The following is a 19,525-nucleotide window of genomic DNA, read 5'->3' as shown; positions in this document are numbered from 1 at the left end:
CCAATTGGTGGCACAAGGGAATGCACCATCCCGTGATCCTCAAGCTTTGCCTATTCCAAGGGACACGGGTTCGAGTTCTGAGGAATCCGAAAAAGAGGAGGGGGAGCTCTCAGATGAACAGACACCGGCGGATAGGCCAACCACCGCCAGGTTGTTTTCTATGGCAGAGTTTGAAATTTTATTAGCAAAAGCAAAGAGAGCCATTAAGGATGTTTCCACTGACTCTGGCTCTCAACCAGTGGCTGGATTAGATCAGGAGGTCTTTCCATCTACTTCAGCTTCTCCAGCCACGGTGCCCTTCCCTTCACTCTTTAAGGATGTTATGTTGGCAGAATGGGGGGTGCCGGTGGCTTCAAAGCCAGCCTTGCATTTCCCAAAGAAATTGTATAATTTACCCCCTGAGATTATGTCTTTATTAGCTATTCCCGTCGTGGATGCTCCTGTGGCCCAACTTGTGACTGGCGCCTTGGTCAACAAGGAAGGCGAAGAGTTCCTCAAGTCTCCTGAGGAAAAGAAAACAGACCACTTGCTACGGAAGTGCCATGAGGCGTCGGCAACGGTTATCAGGGCTGCTGCAACCAATTCGGTTTTTGCTAGGGCAACTATTTTGTGGACCAAGGAGTTGTCAAAATTGGTCCCGCCTGATAATACCAAATTGAGGCAAGGTCTGAACAAGGTAGCCCGGGTGTCCGCTCTTATGGCAGACTCTAGCCTGGACTGCCTGCAGCACGCAGCTCGTTCCATGGTGGCTGCTTTGGCGGTCAGAAGAGGTTTATGGCTCAGATACTTGAGAGTGGATTCAAAGTCAAAATCGGCTCTAGCTTCCATCCCGTTCAGAGACGCAAAGCTTTTTCGCGAAGCCCTCGAGCCGGTTCTGGTGGAAACACATGATAAGAAAAAGGCTATGCCTATAGGACGGTGGGACAGAAGGTCCTTCAGAGCTGCAGGATTCCAGAGTTCCTTTCGCCCCTTCAGGTCATTCAACAGGATGGGGTCGCCCAGATTCCGTGATGGGTTCAGAGACAGAGACTTCAGAGGAGCCCAGTACAGACAGCACTGCCGTCAATCCTGGAACCCGAAACCCAGAGGATCCAGCCGAAAGACTGGCTCATTTGGTTCCCATCAAGAACGTCAGAACCGTAAGCAATGACTCGTACCCTGTCGGAGGCAGGCTACGGGCTTTTGCACATTTATGGGGGGAAATTACTTCGGATCGTTGGGTTTTACAAACAGTTTCAAAGGGATATTGCATTTGTTAACCACCACCCCGGACTCTTTTTCCAGAACGCATGCTTCAAAGGATCCTCTAAAAGAAAAATTGATGCTAGACGCGATCCAACACCTGTTGGACATCCGGGCCATAGAACCCATTCCGGTGTCCCCCAAACCCGATGGGGTGTTCTCCCTACTGTTTCTTATCCCAAAGAAGGACGACACCTGGAGAGCGGTGCTCGACCTAAAAAGGCTGAATCGGTACGTGCGGAAGAGACCTTTCCGTATGGAATCTTTCAGAACCATCAAGGCGGCGATTCTTCCAGGGGACTGGCTGGCATCGCTCGACTTATCAGAGGCCTATCTGCACGTGCCAATTCACCCGTCATCGAGGCGCTTCCTCAGGTTCGCATACGGGATTCAGTTTTTTCAGTACAGGGCCCTCCCATTTGGCCTGTCATCAGCCCCGCGAGTTTTTACCAAACTCCTGGTGGCGGTCATTGCCCACCTCAGAATGCGGGGGATACATGCGTACCCATATCTAGACGACATTTTAGTGAGGTCAGACATGGAAGCACAAGCGGCGAGGGATGTGGAATACACAGTCCAGACCCTAGAAGCGCATGGTTTCAAGATCAATCAAAGCAAAAGCCACTTACAACCGTCACAGCGCTTGATACACCTGGGGGTCCTATTCGATACCAAGAGGGCATTGATCAGTCTCTCCCCAGAAAGACAGCTGAAGATCTGTCGAGCACTCCGCCCTTTATTGCTAAAATCCAGAACACCACTAATGCAGCTGGCTCATGTCCTGGGACTAATGGTCTTGTGCATAGACTGCATGCCATGGGTGAGATGGCACTCCAGGGCGTTACAATGGCTTCTTCTGCCTTTTCAAGATGCCATTATGGAGAAGAAACATCTTTGGGTACCACTGACCAACGAGGTCAAGCGGTCTTTCGTCTGGTGGACATCTCCGGCCCTGAAGGAGGGTCTTCCCTTGCTTGTCCAGGACAGACTCATAGTGACCACTGACGCGAGCCTCTCGGGGTGGGGGGCACACTGCTCCGAAGTCCAGGCTCAAGGCAGCTGGTCTCAGGCGGACCTGAGACACAATATAAACTGGCTGGAATTGAAGGCTGTCCGCTTGGCATTGGAAAAAATTCCAGGATCATCTAGTGGGTCGGCACGTCCTCATAAGAACCAACAATATCACCACAAAGGCCCACATAAATCATCAGGGTGGAACGAGGTCCCGTTCAGATGCAAGAGACGGCCGCCTGTTCACATGGGCGGAGAGTCACCTCAAGACTATATCTGTGGAACATCTTGCGGGCCTTCTGAATTGCCAAGCGGATTGGCTGAGTCGACAATTTCTGGATCCAGCAGAGTGGGAACTTCATCCGGAGGTGTTCGAGCAGTTGACATCTCGATGGGGGTTGCCGATGGTGGACATGTTCGCCTCACCACAGAACAACAAACTCCCGAGGTTCTATTCAAGATTCCATTGTCACCACACAGAACACGTGGACGCACTGGTCACGAAGTGGCCCCAGGGGCTGCTGTACACCTTCCCTCCTATAGCAATTCTGGGGGCAGTTGTCCGGAAGGTGGTCATCGAAAGAGCCGATGTCATCCTAATAGCCCCTTATTGGCCAAGGTGTCCATGGTTCTCAGACTTGATGGCACTGTCGATCCAGGAACCATGGGCTCTTCCATTAAGGAAGGACTTGTTGATCCAGGCCCCATTTTCCACCCAGACCTGGAGTGGCTCCACCTCCACGCTTGGAGGTTGAGCGCTCAGCATTAATTACCAAAGGGTACCCAAAAAAGGTCCAAGATACCATCCTGGTGGCTAGACGACCATCGACCAATCGAATCTATCAGGTCACTTGGTCCTCTTTTTGCAAATGGTCCCAATCAATTGGGGTGGATCCTTTGAATGCAGGAGTTTCGGCAGTCCTGGCCTTTTTGCAAGCAGGGGCTGATAAAGGGCTCAGTACTAGCACCTTACGACGGCAAACGTCAGCCCTGGCTTCGGTCCTCCCCATTACTTCCACAGAGTCGTTATGTCTCCACCCTGACATCCGCCGTTTTTTGAGAGGGACAACCAACCTGAATCCTCCACCGATTCATAGGTTTCCCACGTGGAACCTGAACAAAGTTTTGAATGCCTTGACATTGTCGCCCTTTGAACCTTTGCATCAGGTTCCCCTGCGCCTCCTTTCATTCAAGGTGCTGTTTCTGGTGGCTATCACTTCAACCAGACGTGTCTCCGAACTGGCAGCACTGTCCGTTAGAGACGAACTCTGTGTGTTCCAAAGCGAATCCGTGGTGTTAAAACTGGACCCGACCTTTTTGCCAAAAGTGAATACAATTTTCCATAGGAGCCAAGAAATGGTGTTGCCGTCCTTCTGTCCAAAACCCCACCATCAGAAGGAAAAGGTATGGCATAAATTGGATGTTAGGAGGGCTCTCCGCATCTACATTAAGAGGACGAGTAGCTTCAGAAAATCAGATTCGCTGTTTTTTTCTTTCCTGCCCTTGAATCTAGGTTCGAAAGTTAACAAGGAGACACTGGCTCGGTGGTTGAGGGCCACTATTACTTTGGCGTATGAGACCTTGCAGTTGGAGGCTCCAGCTAATATCTCTGCACATTCTACCAGGAGTGCTGCTACATCAGCGGCATTTTCGGCTAGGGTCTCGCTGGAAGACATATGTAAGGTGGCCACCTGGTCGTCTTCAACACCCTTTGTCAAACATTACAAAATTCCTTCATTTTATGAACCGCAGGCCGCAGTAGCATGTACGGTGTTACAAAAGGTGGTTTGAGTTCAGCATCCGCATCCCGCCCCGGTGGTTAGCTTGGGTATGTTCCATCAGTAACGGATGCCCTCCCCATACCTTGGAAAAGGAAACATTAGTAGACTTACCGTGAAGGGTTCTTTTTCTGGTATGGGGAGGGCATCCAGCCCGCCCGCGGATGCAGAGGCGGAAGCCTTGGGTGGTGGAGCAACTCCTAGTGGTTGTAGTGAACGCTATCCCTTTGATTCTTCCTACTTGAATCTTCTCTGTTATTTACCCTGTGCTGTTTTTTCTATTGAGGTCCGGCAGTTCAAGTTCAGTACGTAGTTATTCATTGATATGTTTCATGGCAGCAAGTTACCTTATTATTCTCTCCCTGTGCTCCGCAAGACCAGAACTGGGAAGCAGGGGGCAGAGCGGAGAGAGTGGACTACGTGCTCGTTTTTCATTGGCCCTGTCTTGGAGCATGCAGAGGCTGACAATCCCATCAGTAACGGATGCCCTCCCCATACCAGAAAAAGAACCCTTCACGGTAAGTCTACCAATGTTTCTTTCTCTGTACAGCCTCTCTCCAGAAGCCTGTGACTCACTCCTTGCCCCTTCATCATAGGTCTATACCCTCTTTATAGGCCCCTGCACATGCAGCACACTCCCGGCCTCCATTAACTGAGCCCAAGCCCCTCTTTATTAACCCCCACAACTGCTTACATAAATCTACTGTGCCTTCCCTGTTTGCTCTTCCTTACCCTCCCTCAGTCAGCCCTTTCCCTTCAGCTCAATGCACATTGCTGACATTATTGCAATTTGCGTCACCCTTCCTTTCACAGCCAGATCTCTGCTTCTTGGGAGTGTTCCGGCTGCCCAGGCTGCCTGTCTTTTCCTGCTCCGCCATCAAGTTGGGGAGCTCTGGTGCCGTTTTGCCCTGTGGGCTGTGATTCCCATCCAGCGCTCCATCAGCCTCACGTGTTGCCTCCACAGAGGCCCAGGCAAGGCCGGCAGGCAATCCTGCCATGCAATTAACTTGTGCTTCATTCACTGCTCTGGTCTGCTCTGCAAACTGCATCACAAGGTCTGCTCAGTCAAAATGTAGTTGCTCTAGTTGAGCTTATGGCTGTGTTTGCTGCTAAGGGTGTTGCTGTGGCAGCTGTTGCTATGCTAGGAAGTAAGAAGTCATAATTGTGCATGAGAGAGCAACTTGTGCCAATGATTTACTGCAGTGCAGGCACTGTGGCTGGCAGTGGATTCTGGTTCAGTGATTCTTTTCGAAAGATTCCCTTCTACCATTTGCTTCTGTAGTGTTTTTTCAAGGCAGGGTTGCAAAATGCACTGCAGTTTGCGATGCAAAACTTTTTATGCACACTCTGAGTGCAGCTTGTCCCTGCCACAGGGAACAATAGGGGAATGTGAAATGCCCCATTATTCCCCATGGGTAGCTCCTAGGAACACCAAAGTAGGTTTTGTGGTGGGACATGATGGGTGCTACCTACCACCAACCCCACAAAAGGAATGCGCAAGCGGGTGATTTTAAACAAATGTGTAACCTTTCCCCCAAAGCCTCAGGGGTTTGGCTTCCTTCACAACTTCTTTATTGATACTTAGATTTCCATTTAATGGATGCTGATTCATAGGTTATTCAGCAGGTGTACCAAGAAAACCCACTTCAGGCCCTCTTTTTATTTAACCCAGTTTATATCTAAAACTATATTTTCTTTGAGTCCTAAAAGAGACTCTTCCTTTTCTGATTATTTTGCTGCAGTTCAAACTGTCCTCTCACTCCTTCTAATGGAGGGATTCTCAACATTGGGTCCCCAAATGTTATTGGACTTCAACTCCCATAATCCCCAGTCCCAGTGGCCTTTGGTTGGGGATTATGGGAGTTGAAGTCCAATATCATGAGGACCCAACATTGAGAATCCTTGTTCTAATGGAGCATTTTGATTGACAGCTAAGTTTGGAAACTCTCTAGCACAGTCAAAACAAAATGTTAACCCTATACTTGCCAAAACATTACAGGCCTCCTTTCATGTTTGTTTTCCTTCCTGGCACTGAGAACAGCAATTTCATTTCACCAAAACACCCACTGTGAAGTGTCACTCTGGAGTAATGTGATGTCAGAAGCACTGTGGGGAAATTAAAAAGGGAACCTTTAGCCACCTGGCATTGAGTGTACCCTAACTCTGCTCCTGCTGGTACTGCTTCCTCTGACCATTTGATAAGCCAGGGCCCACTGATGACCCCGAAGTAGAAGCTTAGGTATAAGATGCCATCCGCTGTCTCTCCTATCACTGATCCCCCACTGGCAGCCAGGTGAGTGGCAGAGTTAATCCCCCACCCCGGGGAGTGCTTGGTGGCAGGCAGTTTGCAGGTACTGTTGGAGCAGAAGTAAGCACCTTCTAATTTATGCTTAAAGGTGCCTCTCGCCGCTGCCCCTGGTGGCACCCACACTGACCACTACTGCTCTAGAGGATCAGTAGTGTGCCTCACCCTATTAGTGTGAGTTGGGCCTTCCTTACTGCCCATTGTTCTGTAGTTGTAGAATCCGAGAGTCAGCTATTTTGATGTATCTGCTCTTGATGAACAAGTTACATGAGAACTGATACACAAGCAGAACCACTGTTCCCCTTGTGCTCCTTAAATGATAACCTGCTCCCTGTCTAGTCAGAAAGGAAGAAGTAATTCCGGTGGTATAAGATTCATTGTCATAAATTTACCCCTGTCATTTAAGCAAGTAACGTTGGGCAGCACCCATTGTCTGTGAAACTAAAACCCCAGGTGTTTTGATATGACATAAGAAAGCGTTTGCACCCACAGTTGGAGAGTACTGGCTTGAGCAAAGTAATCTGAAAATCAAATAAATGATTATTCTCCTGCTTCTCTTCTAATTAGACAACATGGGAACAGTGTTCACATTATCGTCTGAAAAGAAAGCATACATAGCAGAACAACAGTGGCAAAATCTGTCTTCAACCAAGATGCATTCACTACTATCTGTATAGTTGCTATGTGCATGCAAACTGTGTATTAGTAGGCAAAAAGTACAGCCCTGAGTGCACATACAGAGCCTACATAGCAATAGCACTAGCACTTACATTTATATACCGCTCTATAGCCGGAGCTCTCTAAGCGGTTTACAATGATTTAGCATATTGCCCCCAACATTCTGGGTACTCTTTAGAGACTTTGAAAAGTTATCAGAGATGGGGAGGCTCTTATTCCTGCAGGGAGTGCATTCCAGAGTCATGGGGCAGCAACAGAGAAGGCCTGTCCCTGTGTAGTCACTAGACGAGCTGGTGGCAACTGTAGATGAACCTCTCCATATGATCTCAATGGGTGATGGGGCTCATAGTGAAGAAGACATTTTATTAAATACCCAGGACCTAAGCTGTGTAGTGCTTTATAGGTTATAACCAGCACCTTGTATTTTGCCCAGAAATCTATTGGTAGCCATTGTAGTTCGTTTAATATAGGAGTTATATGGTCTTTATGAGATGACCTGGAGACCAACCTGGCTGCCTCATTCTGTACCAACTGCAGTTTCTGGGCTATGTACAAAGGTAGCTCTACATAGAACACATTGCAGTAGTCAAGTCTGGAGAATACCAGCATATGTACCACTATTATGAGGTTGTTTATTTCAAGAAATGGATGCAGCTGGTATATCAGCCAAAGCTGACAGAAAGCACCCCTGGCCCAGTTCTACCCATGTGGAGAACTTATTGACTGACACTTAGATGGAATTACTCTTGAGTAGTACTATGGAAAGTAATTTGTTCTTTAGAGCAACTGCTGAGGAGTACTATTGATTAACTTGGTTGGGATGGCAACCATGATTTGTATGTTGGGACCTCTATGGTGATCAGGTGCAGAGCAGGAATGAGGCACTTGTACTTTAGTATACAGAAAAAAGAAATCCTGCAGACACAACCTTTTTTGAACCTGAAATGCCATACGTTCATTTCAAGACACAGGTCTTGGCATTCATCAGATATAATGGTCCACATTGGCATGTGATAATTTCATATCTGGAATTCAGTTCTGCTTTGAATAGTCTGTGACTTGGTCATAATATTTTCTTAGTGGTGGCCCATGCGTAACAAGTAAGCAATTTTTTGTACATGCTGACTGATAGTGTGCAATCTCAGTCCAGAATGTATCTTTTGGGCTTCTTATTCATGCTTTATACATGTCCTTTGGCAATTCTGGTGTGATGAATTATGGGAGATTCCAACTATTCCTTATCCGACAGGTGTATATAATGTAGTGACAAAGGTGATGAAGTGGTATAGTTTAAAAACCATGGATAGAACATCATTTCTGTGATGTTATGTGATGTAAAGCCACCATCACCACTATATTTCAAAACTCAATCTGCTATCCATGTCAAGAGACTCTTGCTACCTTTAAATGTAATGCAGAACCTCAGGTCCAATGGACCCATGGTTCTGCGCCTCTTTCTCCCCCCCACCCTCCCTTCCATATTTGGATGAAGTAGACAGCTGCCTCTCTGCAGTCTCGCTGACTGCAGAGAGGATGGAGGACTGACTGATGTGGCTTCCTGCTTTAATGATGGACAGTCCTGGCACCCAATGGCACCCAGAGTGAGGGAGGAGCTTCCTCCCTCAACTCTGGTTCTAGGAGGGGAAAACTGTAGTGCCAGTGTTCAGATGTAACACTGGCACCACAAGACCAGGGTTAAAGGTGGCAAAACTCCACTCTGAACCAAATATTCAGATTGGAGCTTGGGGTGGGAAACTGTGGGCCCCTTTTCACCCTTAACTCCGGTTTCCCACATTCGGATGTGCAAATATGGCAACCAGTGGTGAAGGGCCCTCCAGTTTCCTATTACATCCAAATTCGGCCATTGTTTTCAGCTATTACAGGAACTCTGGTCACATGAATAGCATTATCTGTAAGATGGGAATTAACAGAATCATACATCAAAACAATCTGTGAAAAATAAAGCCTGGATGTAACTAGGAAAGGGAATGTTACAGGTTTTAGTTATTTATTTTATTTAGCAAATGTATTGACTGCCTGACTTCCGTAGACTCAAGGTGATTTACATAAATTAAAACAGTAACAGTGAAGAAGACCCCCGCCCGCCCGCACACACACCCACACACACCCACACACACCCACAAAACTAAAAGCCTTGCAAAATAGATAAGTTTTCAGAAGCTTCTTAAAGGACAGAAGGGAGGGAGATTATGAATCTCAGGAGGCAAGATGTTCCATAAGGCGGGGACTACAACAGAGAAGGCCCTCCCACCCAATGTACCTCCCCTGGGCCCCGAACTCTGAGAAGGCCCACCTGAGATGACCTCACAGTGTGGGTCGAAGTTGGACGGTAGAGGCGGTCCTTAAGGTACACAGGTGCCAAACTCTGAAGGGTTTTATAGGTGATAACCAGCACGTTGAACTGGACCTGGAAGCATCTGGAAGGTTGATGATTATCCTTGCTATTTTTTAATAAAGCCAACACCCCATTTGTAAGTGAAGGTGAAAATTTTATTTTTATATAAAAGCCTCCACAGTCCTGACATAATCTCTTTATTCCTTATGCTATAGATAATAGGATTCATGAAAGGGGGGATGATTGAGTACATTACAGCAACTGCTAAATTAGTGTCTGATGAGGAACTAGACATCGGTCTCAAATAAGCAACACTTCCAGTAAAGTAGAACAAGAAAAGGACAATGAGGTGGGGAAGGCAAGTAGAAATGGCTTTTTTCCTTCCTTGTGCAGAGGGGATCTTAAGCACTGCTCTGAAAATCTGGAGATAGGAAATCACAATGAATGCAAAACATCCCACACCAAGGAGTGAACAAGCAATGACAGCTCCTTTTTCTGGAACAAAAGAGCTAGAGCAAGAGAGCCTGAGAATCTGTGGGATTTCACAGAAGAACTGGTTGATGACATTGGAGCAGAAGGTGATTCCAAATGTGCATGTTGTGTGCAAAACAGCATTGCAAAAGCTAATGATCCACACAGCAGCTGTCATTTGAACACAGGACACTTTGTTCATGAGTTGTTCATATTGCAATGGATTGCAAATGGCAACAAATCGGTCATAGGCCATGACTGTTAGGAGAAAGAATTCCGATGACAGAAATACAAGAAAGAAGAAGAGCTGAGTCACACATGCAACATACGAAATCTGTCTAGTTGCCCACAAGGAATTATTCATGACTTTAGGGATGGTCACTGAGATGTAACCAAGGTCAACAGTAGATAGATTCATCAGGAAAAAGTACATTGGAGTGTGAAGAGATTGGTTGAGTGCTACAACAATGATCACCAGAAGATTTCCAATCAGGGCTGTCAGATAGATGATGAAAAATGTCGCAAAGTATAAAATCTGCAGCTCTCGGATATCAGAAAATCCCAGGAGAATAAACTCACTCACAGTGCTTTGGTTGGACATTTCTTTTTGAGGATTCTGTATGGTGCTGCTTTTATTGGAGAGAGGGGGGAAATTAAAGGGAGAAAGACAAGGCATGTGTTTGATGGAGTGTCTATATAAACTACTGAACTGAGCTGAGCAGGAACATAGGAATGTTAGAGTGGACCCTGAGCCAGGAAGTGGAAATGGGCCTCTTCCCTCCCTTATGACCCCCTGCCTTCTTCTTCCCTGCCCCCTGCCTTGTCTTTGCTGCAGAAGACACATTTTCTTCCATTAGGTGCAATCTCTCAAAAAGCCACCTCTACTGAGGATTTGGCAGTATACAAATTTATACATTTATATAGATTGATTAACTAGTTAAAAGGCAGATGACTGAGCAATTCAAATTCTATATTTGATGGACAGCCATAAGGGTAATTAAAAAAGAATTGCCAAGTGTCAATTATAGTAACTGAAATATAATTCAAGATGCAGGCTAGTTTTTCCTAAAGAAAATGCTGCCATAGCAGCAGCCATTTCAGTCCACCTTCTAGATATTGTTTACTTGATCACCTAAGAGGAGGCTCTTAAACAAGACACACTTTTTTCTCTATGATTGCGTGAGACAATAAGAGTCAACATAATTACAGTAACATCCATGACAATGAAACCAAGAACTGTATAAATCAAAGTGTACACCAAATTTTGCCAGCCTTTTCTTTGGGCAAGTCTTGGAATCTAGAGATTAGGCAAAGTATTTCCCCAAAATTTTACCTATATTTCAAATCTTGCATGGGTTTTCTAATGAGGAAATCATGCAAGAATTCAGACCTGCAACCTCGTCCTTGCAATGTACACATCTTGCTACAGCACTAACACTCACTATAAAATATATGAAAACATAAATGATTGTCTTACTTGCTTGCCTTATTTTGCTTAGTACCATTTCTGACCCACCTCTGGGTTTGTTGAGAATGTGGATCAAGATGCTAGAAAATAAATACAATCAAAAGCAGAATAACTACATGAAAAATTATCTCATTTCTGCTTGTTAGATGTCACCCCAGACAGCAAAGTTACAATGCTTTCAGAAGTGATCTTCCCAAGAAGAAACAAAGGATTTTCTCAGATGGGCTCTCCACATCCCATACTACTTACTTATATTTGTATAGATTTCGTCTGAACTGTGGTAATTCCTCTTTCATTTCCAATGCTTGTTCAGTATTTATTTATTTTTGGTCTACCTCTCTGCTTGGTAGCTATTTCATCCTGGAAACACACCTTTACCTGGCCACATTTCCCATCAGTTTCTGTGCCTATCTGTCTTTCAGCAGATCTGTTGGTGACCATCACATCACCTGTCTTTCTGTTTCACACTACATCCAGATTTTGCTTCCTCTTGTTTTTTTTCTTTTCATTTTTTCAGGGTTTCTCCATCTATTTGCTTCTGTATACTAGCAGTTGGATTTTGTTTTGTTTTGTTACATTTCCTATTGTATCTTCTCAAATATACACTCATGCCATTCCTCTGAGATGCAGGTCTGTTGTACTTTGATCAAGGTTTATGATGCTGGCTCCATGATAAAATGGCAGTAGTAGGATATCTTTTTAGGTAGGGCTTATATGTATCTTCTCTATGTGGGTCTTTGAAAATCTGCTCCCTGGAGACCAATCAAATTTATCAATAATGGCTCAGGGGAAAAGATCAATATACTGAACTGGCTAGAGAACAGAAGTGGAGAAAAATAGAAACATAATTTTGGCTGCAATGAACATGGCTTAATTAGTTCCTACCTAAACAATGACATTTGTAGGCATGGTAATGCTTTGGGTGACTTCCAGCCCTCATGAGTCCAGGCTGATAGATCTCAGGGTTTCTTTACAGTCACACATTTCTGCCTTTAAACTTTGACAGCTGCCAAGAGCAGAATATCAGACATAAGAAAGGGTGCTTCTTTAATTGCATGGAGGAACGTACAGTATATTTGTAATTTATTTCCTGAATGGGATGGAAGTTGCAGACATGACAAGCCCTTGGGAAGGATTTCAGCACCCCCAGATGAAGGGCAATTGCAGAGAAATACAATGACAATGTATTTCCACTTTGGCCACTTTGGTAGTAGTCACCTTCTCCGTGACCTTTTAAAGAGGCTCAGCACTCTCCACCCTCCCTTGGTGACAGTCCAAGATTGGCCAGTTGCCTGCAGCTAGTACGTAGAATATATTTTATCCAACAAAGATTGACCTTAGGACAGCTTTAAGGTTTAGTGCTGGTAATGAGGGAATGGACAATAGGAGGAAAGGCATCATTTGGATGGTGGACGGGAACTTCCCTAGACCTTCCCTTCTTGCGGGGGGGGGGGGGCTTGACCTTGATTGACCTTGGCATTCATCTGAGCAAGGGTGTCATTCATCTGAATTTGGAGGCAGAGGTTATTGGCTTCTTTAGTTCCAGCCCAGAGAGTCATGCCTACAATCAGGGATATGGCCTCACTGGATATCCCTTTTAAATAGTTGATAAAGTTGTACCCCTTATTTAAATAGTTAATAAGGAGCCCTTTCTCATGATCTTGTGAGAGGGCTTGAGAGCACGTAGCAGGGAAGGCTGCAGGAGCTTACCTTCCCCACAGATGATCCTGCTGCCAGCTTTGGGCACACGGATTTTGTGGTCAGATGTTCTGCTGCTGCTCCAGGCAGTGCGGAGGTGTGGGGGTTCAGATGCAATTTTCTGGCCCCTGGAAATCCCACAAAGCACTTGGTGAGAAACCCCCCAGCAATGGGAGATCCCCAGTCGGATCATAGTTAATGACGTTAGTTAACTAATTGTTCATAAAGTTGTGCCCCTCATTTAAATAAAGTTAGTTAATCAATAGTTAATACATTTGTGCCCCTTATTTAAATAATTAATAAAGTGCCCTTTCTCACAATCCTGTGAGAGGGCTTAAGAGTGGGAAGTGGGGTAGGCTGCAGGAGCCTACCTTCCTTGCAGATGATCCTGCTGTTGGCTCTGGGCATACAGATCATGTACCCAAATGCTCTGCTGCTGCCCCAGGCATTGCGGAGGTGTGAGTGTTGAGTTGCATTGTTCCAGCTCCCGGAAATCCCACAAGGTGAGGGATCCCCCCCCCCGGTGACAGGGGACCCCGGCTTGGCATCCACAGAACCAGACAGGGACCAGTTTGGCTGTAGTCTGGTTCTACTCAAGCCAAACTGGGTTTTCCAGTTTTGTACACACCCCTAGACTCAACAAGCTGTGATCTGGTGCTCTTGGAGTAGGCCACAGAGAGCTGGAAGTGCAGGATAGATACTGAGGTCATTCACACAATCAAAAACTGTGTTCTACCTGGGTTTGGGAGCTGTATGTACTCCCAATTTTTGATTGTGTGGAAGCAAGGTTAGAGGAAAACCTGGGTAGAAGTGATTGTGTGGAAGCAAGGTTAGAGGAAAACCTGGGTAGCTTTTTCTCCTACCTTGCTTTCAGGCAGAGAAGCAACAGCTGGGTTTATGAGATCCCAAAATGACAAAAAACATCACTGTCCTCTGAATAGAACCAACCAATAATAAATCTATGGAACAACTTATTAGATACCAAAAATACATAATCCTATATTAAGTTTTTATTGATCCATACACTTTGGAACAAAGAGTTCCTGTGATGGTAAATAATTCTGGTTTATAGGAATATTTTTCCCCATAAAAATTAAATCTTAGAGCATCTTTTTTCCCAAGGCAGCTGCAGAGCATCCATAGTACACAGCACCTGCGTATACTGTGCAATCCATGCAATATAAAATGATTTCCAGTTACAGAGAACAGAAACTGTCTAAAGTGATTGTACCACACAGACTGGCAGTGGCTTCTCCAAGGTTGCAGGCAGGAATCTCTCTCTGCCCTATCTTGGAGATGCCAGGGAGGGAACTTGGAACCTTCTGCTCTTCCTGGAGTAGCTCCATCCCTTAAGGGGAATATCTTACAGCGCTCACACATCTAGTCTCCCATTCATTTGCAACCAGGGCAGACCTTGCTTAGCTAAGGAGACAAGTCATGCCTGCTACCACAAGGCCAGTTCTCCTCTCGAAATAGAAAGCTGTGTGTTCTACCAAGTCAGACCATATAGCTTAGTCCATCTAGCTCAGTATTTTCTACAGTATTTTTCAGTTGCAACCTCCCTACCAGGAGATGGAAGGGGGAGAACCTGGGACCTTCAGCATGCAATAGAGATATCCTACCACTGAGCAACTACCCCATCCCTCAAAGTGTTCTCAACTTTAAAGCAGCCTCACATGTTCATATAGGATTTGGAGCTATATCTAATGATGAGGGAACTTTCCTGAGTTTTCATTATAGCAAATCAGCATCTTTTGCCACTCCCCCACCTATCCAAGTTAACACTCCCAGTGTCACCATTTGCGGGGGGAAGGGGCAGAAAATTTGAAATGGTGTATACAACCCACCACACTAAACCCAAAGGAAGCAGCAAACATTAATTTGAAATACATGTTTCGCTGACCACTACTTGAATATCAGGAAAATACAGAAGCGGTCTTATATTGGCTTAAACTTGCTAGCTGCCTCCAAGGGCTAGGCTCACTAACTTTGGTGGATGATTTCTGTTCCATTTGGAGGAGGAATATACATGACACCCTGAGTAATTGTGGCCTCTCAGAACAATATATACATACGATCATTAAATTACGATCAGGAAAAAAGATCATTACACAGAGGGTAAGAGACATAGAAAAGCAGAGTGATCTTAGCATGATTGCTTCCAGATATAATTATCTCAGCTTTTCAAATTACCTGAGGCCAGCTGTGTACCTTACACATTTGCCTACACCCAGGCTGAGAAGGGTCTTCTCTTAGGCCCATTTTAATGTCCTCCCTTCAGCTGTGTTGGAAGGCAGATTTCGAGGGATCTCCTTGGAGGAAGGTTTGTGCCCATGTGGAGCTGCTGAGGTGGAAACATTAACACATACTTTGTTTAACTACCCTTTCTATGATATTGCCCGTTACATTCAGATCGCCCCCTATCAAAAGAAACATTTGGATTGGTCTGAGGCACATTTTATTGTTTATTTTTTAGGAGATAGGCATAAAGAAGTTACTCATAGGATTGCTTGCTTTTGTCTGGAGGCATGTAAAATAAAGTGCCTGCAAGCTGTTGTTTTTTTTTTTAAACTAAGTTATTGTATTGCACTGTATTGCTCTTTGCTGTAGTGTTTGTTTGGTCATTGACTGTAAATAAATGAGTTCAGTGCATAATTGTACTCCCCAAATACAGACAACATGTCAATTTAGAATCAGAGTGAACTCTTTTTTTCCTTTAGCAGTTTCTTAGTGTTTAAGTCAGCTCTTAGAATAATAATATAACATTTGGGGAGAAAGATGCAAGTCAGTAGGCCAGTGTTGGATGCCAAGATAGCAAACACCTCCACAGCCACAATGTTTTCCCCCTTGGTGCTCAGGTAACTGGGAATGAAGGAGATCCAAACACTGCAGAAGACCAACATGCTGAAGGTGATGAACTTGGCTTCATTGAAGGTGTCAGGCAGTTTTCTGGCTAAGAAAGCTACAGTGAAGCTGATGAGGGCCAGAAAGCCCATGTAGCTCAGTACACAGTAGAACATGGTGACAGAGCCTTCATTACATTCTAGGGTGATCTGCCCAATCTGTGAGTGCATGTCAGCATCCGGGAATGGAGGAGAGGTGGACAGCCATGCCACACAAATGCCCACTTGAATGAGGGAGCAGGAAAGAACAATGGCATTGGCCCCTTTTTGACCTAGCCATTTCCTCATCCTGTTGCCTGGCTTTGCAGCCAGGAAGGCCAGGACCACAATTATGGTTTTGGCTAAAACACAGGAAACTGCAATAGAGAAAATGATGCTGAAAATCATTTGCCGGAGAAGGCAATTGGCCTTCCCAGGTTTGCCAATGAATAATAGGGAAGAAAGGTAGCAAAGAAGGATGGAGCTGAGAAGAATACAAGTGAGGTTGCGGTTGTTGGCTTTGACAATGGGAGTTTTCCAATTCTTTAGAAAGATTTGCATCACCAGAACTGTGATCAAAGCCAAAGAAATCGCAAAGGAAACCAAGACAATTCCCAATGGCTTAATGTAGCTTAGGAAGTTTACGCCCTTGTGAATGCATTCATCTTTGTTCTCGTTTGGATATTGGTCTTCAGGGCACTTCATACATTGAATTGCATCTGAGAGGGGGAGAAATGGTGTTAGTGCTTCTGTTAATTAATCAAGTGTCATTTTCTGTATGAAGAGATAAGGAAGTATGGAATACTGTTGGACAAGAACGGCTCACTTTTCTGTTTTTCCTTTGTATGCATACAAATGTCTAAGTGAGAGGGAACGGCACTAATCGAAAGCAAGCCTCAACACAACCTTGTTGTAATTCCTTTGGACTATTATATGGCCTACTTCCCATGCATCATATTCTCTCCTGGTTTCCAATGACCCAAGGCAAAGGCAGTGAGGTGAGGCAAGGCTGGTTTACAAGACCTTGGAGAAGTCCAAGGGTGCAATTTGACCCCATGGCAGTCAGAAATAGACTGATCCCTTTAGTGTTTCTGAGCTCAGACCACCGCTTCTGAACTCTACCTATTTGTCTCGAGAATGAAAGACTTAAAGGAACAGCCTTCTGAAGTCTGGCACTTCTCTGAACTATCTTCTTCTGTCAAGCTTGTTGGTGATGCTGGTTTGCAGATACTGGGGGACACAGAGGTGTGGGAGAAGCTTACTCTGCTGTAGGCTTGGATATTGAGAGTGCTGCCTCAGTGAGTTCAGGTCCTGAGGTAACTATCAAGGTAGACTTCAACTCTAGAGCACTGGAGCACAGGTTCCGGAGTTCTGTCAAGGTCCAGGATTATGACTGCTGCTGTTCCTGCCTCCTCAGCACCTGACTCAGAGGCACTACTGTGTGCCGACGAGGAGCTTATTCTCTAGAGCCAGCATGGTGTAGTGGTAATTAATAATTATGGTTAGAGTGCTGGACTAGAAGCAGGGAGACCCGAGTTCAAATCCCCATTCAGCCATGATACTAGCTGGGTGACTCTGGGCCAGTCACTTCTCTCTCAGCCTAACCTACTGCACAGAGTTGTTGTGAGGAGAAACCTAAGTATGTAGTACTCTGGGCTCCTTGGAGGAAGAGCGGGATATAAAATGTAAAATAAATAAATAAATAAATAAAAATAAATGGACTATGCTGGACTGTGGGAGCTCATATTGAAAAAGCACTCTGGACCAGAATCTGAATCAAAGAATGAGAAATGAAGTGGATAATAATTAAGATTGGTTTATGTACTACAAAAGACTCATGCTAGAGAAATCAAACTCAGGCTAACCATTGGATGGAGCCTCTGAGCGAGAGACAGGCAGAGCTTGGTACCATTTAGTGAAAGAATGCTTGAAGTTGAGTCAGGTAATGGATCCCGAGGACACAGGTCTTGGAATATTTGTCCGGAGGAGTCTGGAAGACCCATTCCATCGGTGTCTTGTCAAGTTTGTCTATTTATTCAGCACATTTCTATAATGCCTCATATATTTTATTTATTTATTTATTTAACATTTTATATCCCACTCTTCCTCCAAGGAGCCCAGAGCAGTGTACTACATACTTAGGTTTTTCCTCACAACAACCCTGTGAAGTAGGTCATGCTCATTTCCTCTTAAACAAGATACATCCTCAGATAAATCTGCAGACAGTTACTTACCTGTCTGGTTAGATATCATGTCTTCTGAGCACAGAGCACAGTTATAGCAACAAGGTTGTTTCCCCTCTTGAACTCTCCTGCTGTGTCCAAGATGGCAGCTCTCAACACACTTGGAATGGGGCACCATCTAATCATAAAGAAACCTTGGAAGGTGTGTTACATGATTCTCTTCCTAACCCCAAGTACAGACACATATCTATTTGGCAACATGTGAAATTCTTATTCTAGAGATTTATGAGAATGAATATCTCATATTACAAGACCACAGTGGAGCCCAATTTAAACGTCACACAGAATCAATTTTTGATAATATTTTCAGAAGGTGAAGATGGAATGTCAATGTCTGATTTTAAGAATGCCTGTAAAAACCACAATATCTGAAGCAATATTAAGAACTAGACACAGGCCTTGATTTCACGTAATTTTGGATTTGTATCTCCGGGCCCTGTGTGTTAGCCAGGGTGGCCGCAACATTGGCTGGTTCAAGTTTGAACCAATCTGGGCGAGGGGGGCTTCCCTAAAAGTAAACTGAGCAGGAGGAGAGTAAGAAAGTGTATGACCCCTACTCAGGTGGAGACCAGCTCCCCCCACCCTGCCAGCCTCCCCCTGAGTAGCCCTGGCCAGTCCGGGCCTGGTTCGGACCTCTGCACAGGCATGGAGGCCACTACAATGGCCTCCATGCATGCACAGAGGCCATGCATCTACAGGTGAGGTGGGGTATCACTGCCTCCGCACCCCCGCAGCCTGTGGCAGCACTTAAGTATTTTTAACTCCCCCACCCACTCTACTTTTAGGGAAACCCCCCTACTCCCCTTGCCCTCTACTGGTAAAGTGGAATCCTCACTGGATTCCCCTTTACTAGTAGACCTCCAAGCCCTTTCAAACCAGCTCAGTTCAAACACAAACCAGGTCCGGTTTGACAGTGCATGGGACCGGAACCAGCCGGGTTGGCTTCAATCCAGTTCGGAGTCAAGCCAACCTGGCTTTGCCAGTTTTATGCACATCCCTAGACACTAGGAAGCAAATTCTAACTATAAGAGTTTGACAGTGAAACAATCTCCCTTGTACAGTGCTAGGCTCTTCCTTTCTAGATTATTTTGAAGAGCTTCTATAGCAGGTTGGAGAAGACCTCCAAGTTCTGCTCCAATGTTAAATGTTAAAATTCCATGGCTGGAATTTATGTTAATCAAGAGCCCCTGGTGGTGCAGTGGTAAAACTGCCGCCCTGTAACCAGAAGGTTACAAGTTCGATCCTGACCAGGGGCTCAAGGTTGACTCATCCTTCCGAGGTTGGTAAAATGAGTACCCAGAATGTTGGGGGCAATATGCTAAATCATTGTAAACCGCTTAGAGAGCTCCGGCTATAAAGCGGTATATAAATGTAAGTGCTATTGCTATTGCTA

At 45.2% G+C, this 19,525-nt stretch overlaps 2 protein-coding genes across 2 annotated transcripts; both read right to left on the bottom strand.

Annotated features, from left to right (window-relative positions):
• Window positions 1–9,476: 9,476 nt before the first annotated feature.
• On the bottom strand, window positions 9,477–10,457 carry LOC128331094 (olfactory receptor 14I1-like). The gene has a single exon (XM_053264453.1). It carries the CDS (start codon window positions 10,440–10,442, stop codon window positions 9,477–9,479), a length of 966 nt encoding a protein of 321 aa, XP_053120428.1. The 5' UTR covers window positions 10,443–10,457.
• A 5,243-nt stretch (window positions 10,458–15,700) lies between these two features.
• Window positions 15,701–18,142, bottom strand: LOC128331093 (vomeronasal type-2 receptor 26-like). The gene is made up of 2 exons (XM_053264452.1): window positions 18,124–18,142; window positions 15,701–16,266 (listed from the first exon to the last, which is right to left on the bottom strand). Exons 1-2 carry the CDS (start codon window positions 18,140–18,142, stop codon window positions 15,701–15,703), a joined length of 585 nt encoding a protein of 194 aa, XP_053120427.1.
• Between the last annotated feature and the right edge of the window lie 1,383 nt (window positions 18,143–19,525).

This window comes from Hemicordylus capensis, chromosome 6 (genome assembly GCF_027244095.1).
Source record: "Hemicordylus capensis ecotype Gifberg chromosome 6, rHemCap1.1.pri, whole genome shotgun sequence".
Taxonomy (NCBI): domain Eukaryota; kingdom Metazoa; phylum Chordata; class Lepidosauria; order Squamata; family Cordylidae; genus Hemicordylus; species Hemicordylus capensis.
The sequence above is the reverse complement of the archived record's forward strand: the minus strand, read 5'-3'. Positions and strand labels throughout refer to the sequence as shown.

Coding starts and splice junctions, on each gene's coding strand:
- LOC128331094 (XM_053264453.1), bottom strand. CDS start 10,442: ATGTCCAACCAAAGCACTGTGAGTGAGTTTATTCTCCTGGGATTTTCT.